Source organism: Alternaria postmessia, assembly GCF_024291825.1.
Source record: "Alternaria postmessia strain BMP 2775 chromosome Unknown scaffold_14, whole genome shotgun sequence".
Lineage (NCBI taxonomy): Eukaryota > Fungi > Ascomycota > Dothideomycetes > Pleosporales > Pleosporaceae > Alternaria > Alternaria postmessia.
The window spans coordinates 476,990-483,791 of NW_026260087.1; the positions used below are offsets into that span (position 1 = coordinate 476,990).

At 53.3% G+C, this 6,802-nt stretch overlaps 4 protein-coding genes across 4 annotated transcripts; 2 read left to right on the forward strand and 2 right to left on the reverse strand.

Annotated features, from left to right (window-relative positions):
• Nucleotides 1–391: 391 nt before the first annotated feature.
• Nucleotides 392–1,465, reverse strand: J4E82_003404 (uncharacterized protein; the record flags this gene model as incomplete). Its single annotated transcript, XM_051729691.1, has 1 exon — nucleotides 392–1,465. The coding sequence occupies one exon, from the start codon at nucleotides 1,463–1,465 to the stop codon at nucleotides 392–394; it is 1,074 nt and encodes a 357-aa protein (XP_051590725.1).
• A 913-nt stretch (nucleotides 1,466–2,378) lies between these two features.
• AMT16_1 (Phospho-2-dehydro-3-deoxyheptonate aldolase amt16) lies at nucleotides 2,379–3,558 on the forward strand (the record flags this gene model as incomplete). Its single annotated transcript, XM_051729692.1, has 2 exons — nucleotides 2,379–2,384; nucleotides 2,443–3,558. 2 exons carry the CDS (start codon nucleotides 2,379–2,381, stop codon nucleotides 3,556–3,558), a joined length of 1,122 nt encoding a protein of 373 aa, XP_051590726.1.
• Nucleotides 3,559–3,708: 150 nt separating this feature from the next.
• J4E82_003406 (uncharacterized protein) lies at nucleotides 3,709–4,946 on the reverse strand (the record flags this gene model as incomplete). The annotated part of the gene is made up of 2 exons (XM_051729693.1): nucleotides 3,709–4,605; nucleotides 4,665–4,946. 2 exons carry the CDS (start codon nucleotides 4,944–4,946, stop codon nucleotides 3,709–3,711), a joined length of 1,179 nt encoding a protein of 392 aa, XP_051590727.1.
• Nucleotides 4,947–5,331: 385 nt separating this feature from the next.
• J4E82_003407 (uncharacterized protein) lies at nucleotides 5,332–6,534 on the forward strand (the record flags this gene model as incomplete). The annotated part of the gene is made up of 3 exons (XM_051729694.1): nucleotides 5,332–5,942; nucleotides 5,989–6,364; nucleotides 6,415–6,534. 3 exons carry the CDS (start codon nucleotides 5,332–5,334, stop codon nucleotides 6,532–6,534), a joined length of 1,107 nt encoding a protein of 368 aa, XP_051590728.1.
• Nucleotides 6,535–6,802: the final 268 nt, after the last annotated feature.

Here is a 6,802-nt window from a genome sequence, read left to right on the forward strand (position 1 = left end):
AAGACGAAGGACAAGCCGAAGACTAGTGACTCTGGGTGCCCTTATCCTGGACATGACATCCTATGTTAAGGATGCGTTTTGTGGCTAACTAAAGATGCACTAGTTGATCGCGCACGAGGTTGACGGCTACGCGAACGGTGGTCTCGATCATGGTGACTGAGGCAGTTTTGACGGCTGTTACGACGGGTGCGTTGGAGTGAGATATTCAGTGACAAGTATAGAGGAGAGGTTACAGACGTCGTCCTCGAAACAGTTTTCTTATTCTCCAATCTCTTCGTATCTTTCCTTACTGTATCATCAGTTCGTCCTTGCTCTCAAAGACGACAGCTTCGCATTCGGTAGAAACACGAGTTCGTCACATTATTTCATTTTTTCCAAATCCATCGGCTACCTATCTTGTTGCCATCGCTTCCGGAACCTTGTGACCAGCACATTCCTGCAGCAGCCTATCTTGTACACTCTTCGCAGCATGCGCATAAGCCACAATGTCTACGTCCGTAGCCTTGCCGTCTGCACCTCCGTCAAAGACCTCGTAGCTGAACCAGCCTCTGAATCCCGTCTTGAGCACTGCTCTCGCAACATCAACAACCGGTAGGTATCCTCCGTTGTAAGGTAGAGGTCGGAAGTCGTGACTCCATCGTCCACGAGGCAGCAGACCTGCATCGTCACGCTCAGCATCGAAGGCCTGAGGGACTTTATAGGCATCGCTGATCTGCAGAAGGTAGATCTTGTCCTTGGGAATGGTGGAGCTCAGCTCTTCCAGGCTCTTTTGGAACCGCTTTTCCAACTCGTCTTTGGATACATCTTCTCGCAAACCGGAAGCCGTCCTAGGATCGCCCCATTCTCCACCTGCAGTCTGGAAGGTATCAAGACATAGACCGATGTTCGGACGGTCTACCTGCTGAACGATACTCCAAACGTCTTTCCAGTCAGGTGCATGTGTCGACCAACACCAGTTCTCGTAAGCTAGTCGGAAGTTGTGCTCCTTGAGCATGTCGCAGAGAACCTGGAGGTCAGACACCATCTTACTCCTGTCTAGTTTCTCGAGGGGTGAATCCGTCGATCCGACTTGCAGCAAATCTGTCCCACACGCCTGCATGATGCGGATCCAGCCGCGAGCCCGGTCCATGGCGTCTTTGCGGCCATCGGAGCCTTCAGGCCAGCCTTCGTAATTGGCAAATGGCTGCAACATCATAATTCCAAGGCTTCTTTTGTCGCACTCTTTTTTAATCTCGCCTGCTACTTTGCATAGCTCGTCATAATTGGACGGTTCGACTTCATGGCCGAGTAGTGTCTGGCCGTAGGAGAGGATGTCTGGGAAAGAAAGCTCGACGGCGGTAAAACCTGCGGTGGATATAGCATGTAAGCGGTCGAGGAGAGGCGGAGGGTTTGATGGCGATCCGAGCGAGCATGTCGCGTAGCTGATCGGGATGCTTTGGAGAGATCTATAGTCTAGGCTGCCCATGATGAACTGTGATCGAGCAAAAGTTGAACGTGAGTAGTGTTTTTTTTTCTTACAGTGCAGTGCAGAGTTCGAGATTATGTATTAGCTTCAGACTGGCGCGCAACGGCTCCTTCGGTATGGCATGGCTGTGACGTATGATGTCGGTGGAGAGCAATGACGGCACACTTATTAAAGCCTAGTTGACCGCTCCAGTGCAATCACGAAAGCTGGATGTAGTACATGTAAAAGCCTTAAAAGGATCTCTAAAGTTATACGTCGTTTTCTTACCACTACCCACAGCTGTTAACTTCCTTTTGTTGAATGTTGCTTGTTATGTAGGGTGCAACATCCACATGCGGCTCTCATGATAGCACCAGAGCGACTGTTCGTAAAACTCAGTCTGACCATCAGAAAAATCTCCAACGAATTCTGAAAAGATGTACATGTCCGTTGGTACTCATCATTGTACTCCGAAATGCGCTGTATTGATACATAGCTTCACGGAGCTCTCCATGACGTCATATCTGTCTATGTTAGATATCTCTACTTTTGCATTTGAACACGCCCAAAGGCCGTATAATGAAACCCGTCTCAAGCTTCGCGGAGCATTGCAACCAGCTTCCAATATAGGGCCGAATGACTCTCTCTCGAGGACATCCTTGTGCGCCAGGGCGTGGCCGGACCGGCGATGATGATTGAGGCTCGACCCCGCGCCACCTAAAAATCGGCGCGAATGCCCCGCTCATTGACCAATGAGGGCGCCTCCGACTCCGCCGTCATACCAGAAAACATTCGACTCATAAAGGTCTTGGTCGTCTGCGAGGAGAAGAAGAGCAAATAAAACCACAGTCGCTGTCCTTTTCAGAGTTTTTGTCTCTGATTTCCTTCCATATACCCAGATCCTCCTAATCTTTCCTGCGTCTTCTCTTGAACTATGTCTGTATGTACACCAACATCCATTGCCGCCACCAGTCGCACACTCTAACACGTCGTCGCAGTTCCACATCGAGAACAAAGCTGTCGGCGACCCGCACAACTCGGAAGATTGGCGCATCAAGGGCTACAACCCCCTCACACCTCCCGACCTCCTCCAGAGTGAAATCCCCCAGACGGCCAAGTCAAGAGACACAGTCCTCAAGGCGCGTGACGAAGCTGTGGAAATTGTCCAAGGCAAAGATGCACAGAAGCGGTTGCTCGTCGTCATCGGCCCGTGCTCCATCCACGACCCTGCCGCTGCCCTCGAATACTGCGACCGGTTGATGAAGCTCAAGGAGAAGTACCAGGATGATCTCCTCATCGTCATGCGTTCCTACCTGGAGAAGCCTCGTACAACTGTAGGCTGGAAGGGTCTCATCAATGACCCGGATATCGACAACAGCTTCAAGATCAACAAGGGCCTGCGCATCTCAAGACAGCTCTTCGCTGATCTGACTGAGAAGGGCATGCCCCTGGCGAGCGAGATGCTGGATACCATTTCTCCCCAGTTCTTGGCCGATATGTTCAGTGTAGGCGCAATTGGCGCCAGGACTACAGAGTCGCAGCTCCACCGTGAGCTTGCTTCAGGTCTGTCTTTCCCGGTTGGTTTCAAGAACGGCACAGACGGCACTCTCGATGTCGCCATTGACGCCATTGGCTCCGCAAAGCACCCTCACCACTTCCTCTCCGTCACCAAGCCTGGTGTCGTCGCCATTGTCGGCACCATTGGCAACGATGACTGCTTCATTATCCTTCGCGGTGGAAAGAAGGGCACAAATTACGATGCGAAGAGCGTCAAGGAGGCGCGTGAGAAGCTCGAGTCCAAGGGCATGAACTCGCGCTTGATGATTGACTGCAGCCACGGCAACTCGGAGAAGAACCACATGAACCAGCCAAAGGTTGCGCATGCAATTGCTGAGCAGATCGAGGCTGGAGAGACGGCCATCATGGGTGTCATGATTGAGAGCAACATCAAGGCTGGCACTCAGAAGGTACCCAAGGAAGGCAAGGCTGGTCTCGAGTACGGCATGTCCATCACCGACGCGTGCATCGACTGGGAAACCACCGAGACCGTGCTCGCTGAGCTTGCTGGCGCTGTCGCGAAGAGGAGGGCCCACAGCCAAAACGGCACCCACTAAAAGGTCTTTTTCTCTTCAAGTAACATGGTCTGCAGGCGCGGCGTAAGGATGGTCTCGGCGTTGTCACACGTCTTAGTATTGAGAAGCATATAAAAGGGCTTGGTGTACGAATTACGATTTAAAACATTACAGGCAAAAGACCAAGTGTCATTACAATTCAATAATTTCAGGCACATCATCGTCTCCGTCATTTGTGCTATGCCCAGGATACTTGTCGTACCAGTCTCGTGGGTCACCACCTGGCAAACACAAACCCAATCGCCAGAAGTAATCGCGATGGGCGAAGAAGAGCTGCCAAAACTTGAAGCGAGTGGGTACACCCCAGGCAGGCTTGTCTTGGTCGCTCCCAGCAATGCAGTGCGGGTCTTCGTCACCGTCGCAGTAGTGGATGTCGGCAACTGAGAAAGGTAGACTTGACTCGGATATAAAGATCTCTTCACTGTGCATACTGAAGCCCCATTCAGACAGTGGTAGCAGAGGAACAGGGTCGCCGACATGGGTGACACGGTGAAGTTTGTTGTTGTCGTGATCCGAAGTGATGGCGAAGCGCTCATCCACGTACTTGTTGAACTCCTTGTTGCCTAGTCTAGGCTCGCCAAAGGTTGTCACATGGGGGTCCCATCCACGAGCCTTGAAGTCCAACCCGGCGAGGGTCGAAATGGCACCGCCCAACGAGTGTCCCACCAAGACCAGCTTGTAATGGGGATACTTGTCCAGAGCCTTGGATACATGTGGCAGGACGACCTTACGGGTGTTGAGCCACGAGGAATAGAAGCCGGTATGTACAGTACAGTTGTCGCATTTGGGCGGCTCGGCGGGTGGCGCATCGTCGTCTACGTCTAGACTCGGGGCGATGAAGTCCGAGGTACCATCATCATCGTCGCCTGGGTATGGCACGTATTCTTGCGGTATGGTAGAGAGGTCGGCGATGGTATTGGCAACCGAATAGGTGCCGCGAAAGGCAAGGATCAGACGCGGGTTGGTAGGTGAATGCGACAGAGCGATGTAGCCGCAGGAGTCAGATAGAAAAGGGCCAGTGTTCCATGCCTGGACATATCAGCACCTCATGCACCTTGTGCGATGTGTTGCTGGATGCAGCCACTTACTGTAACCAACTCGAAAGTCTCAAAGTCGCGGTCTCCGCAGCGGCTGGCGCACCTGAAGGGCTTCTGGATGCCCAGACCGGCGGTGCCTACACAGTAGGATATATCGACAATGCGCGCGAGTTCTTCGAGTTCCCAGAACAGCTTCTGGGAAATTAGAGTTCCGTTACGAGCGGCTTGCGCATCGGGCAGGGGGTGTTGAGTGGCATGGCCGCCTCTACTGGTGACAGCACAGGAAGCGAGGAGCACGAAAGAATACAGGAAGAGGCCGCGTAAGGAGCCCATCAGTAATATCGATTCACATATCCACACTGACTGCACAGTGCATGGAGGGATTGGAGCATGTGCCCGGTGGCGAGGTTAGAGGACGGAGATGCGTCAGCCGAGCATCCCAAGCATGCGCCAGATCCGCCCAGGGAAAGCGCGACCTTGGAAGCACCAAACGAGGCCCCAGGCGTGACATCATAGGCAGATTCACGGCCTGCACGGTGCTGACGGATTCTAACAGACCCTTTCCCCCATGATACGGCCATTCCCCCAAGATACGCCGACAGTGTCAAGACACAATCTCACCCGTTGGCATCCGGACAAGACGCGACCGACTCTTCTTGTTTCCCGCCGCTCCCGTACTTTTCTCCCTGGGCACCCCATCGTGCCACCGCTCCACACAATGGCTACGCAGCAATCTTCGACGGAGCCCTTGAGGCCGCTGACGCCTCAGGCTGATGCATCTCGACCGACGACTGCAGGACAGGCCGACACGCTGCCCGTACCCAGCATGCACGTCGACGGCGCCAGCGACGACGAAAGACAGCCGCGCAGCACCACGCCCGTCAACAACTCTGCCAGCCTCAACCCCAGCGCACAACCAAGCCGCGTCCCGTCGCCAAATCCCCACGCCCAGTTTCCCCACACCCAGGTCACCTACGATGACCCCGACTTCACCCGCCCGCCGCCGCTCAAGTACACGCTGCGCACCCGCAAGAAGTCCATCTTCTGGTTCTGGACCCTCATCATCCTCGACTGCGTCTTCATGCCCATCGGCCTCTACTTTGGCATGTGGTATGGCCTGACGCGTGACCAATTGTCTGCCAACGCCGTCTTCAGTATCAGTACCGCTTTGCTTGGAACCGTGTCGATTGTCGAATACTTCATCCGCTTCCACAGGTTATGGAAGAAGGGCTCCAGTTGCAGGGTCATCGGCGCGCAGAGATGGTATCTCGACTGGTTCCACTGGAACCTGTCCGTCGGCTGGTTCTTCGTCATGATTGAGCTTATTGCGTAGGTTCTCCGTCCGTCCCAACAAAGCTCAGCTAACAAAGTGCAGTGGTACATGTCCCCACGACCCGCCAATTCGCGTCCTTGCCATGCCCGCGCCGACCATGATGTTCGCCATTGGTTGCGAGCTCCTTCTCGTCGACATCCTGCGGTATATGAACGTGCCTGCACCCTGCCGTATCTCTTCGCTACCCCAGGGCGCACCGCTCCGACCCGGCATCTATGCATACATTGAAGACATTTGCGCTGTTGACGGATCTGGTGGCACTGAGTTCCGTCAGCGATTGAATCTCCGATACCAGGCCAGCAAGGGCTTCCGCATGATGCTGCACCGCTTGACACTCTTCTGGGCCATTGGCGCCATTATCTGCGCTGTAGTTGCTACTGCCATCATTTTCACTATTCAGCGCGACGCTGCCTACGTTGTATGTCCAAATCGTACTTCTTCCATATTATCAAGACTAACACAGCACAGGTCGGCTGGGTTCTGCCCTTCCTCTGGGCCGGTATCTGGACCGCCATCACCATTCCCTGGGTCCAACGAGAACTGAAAAAAGAGTACGAAGAATGGACCACGGCCAACTTCAAGGCCTAGGAGACTTAGATTCCCCTTTTATTTATTCATGTCCCGCTTGTACAATATCACACATATCACTAGGTTGCAAAGACGAAGGGAGTTTCTGTACATTGGCGACGGCGTTCGCAGGATACATTGAAATTGGGTGTTGATACTCTAGATACCACTTTGCGCAGAATACCAATATCGCATTTTACACATTATTTTTCTTTGATGTGTACAGTTCCGTCAAACGTCGTTGAATCCACTTATTACTCCACACACACACACACACACACACACACAC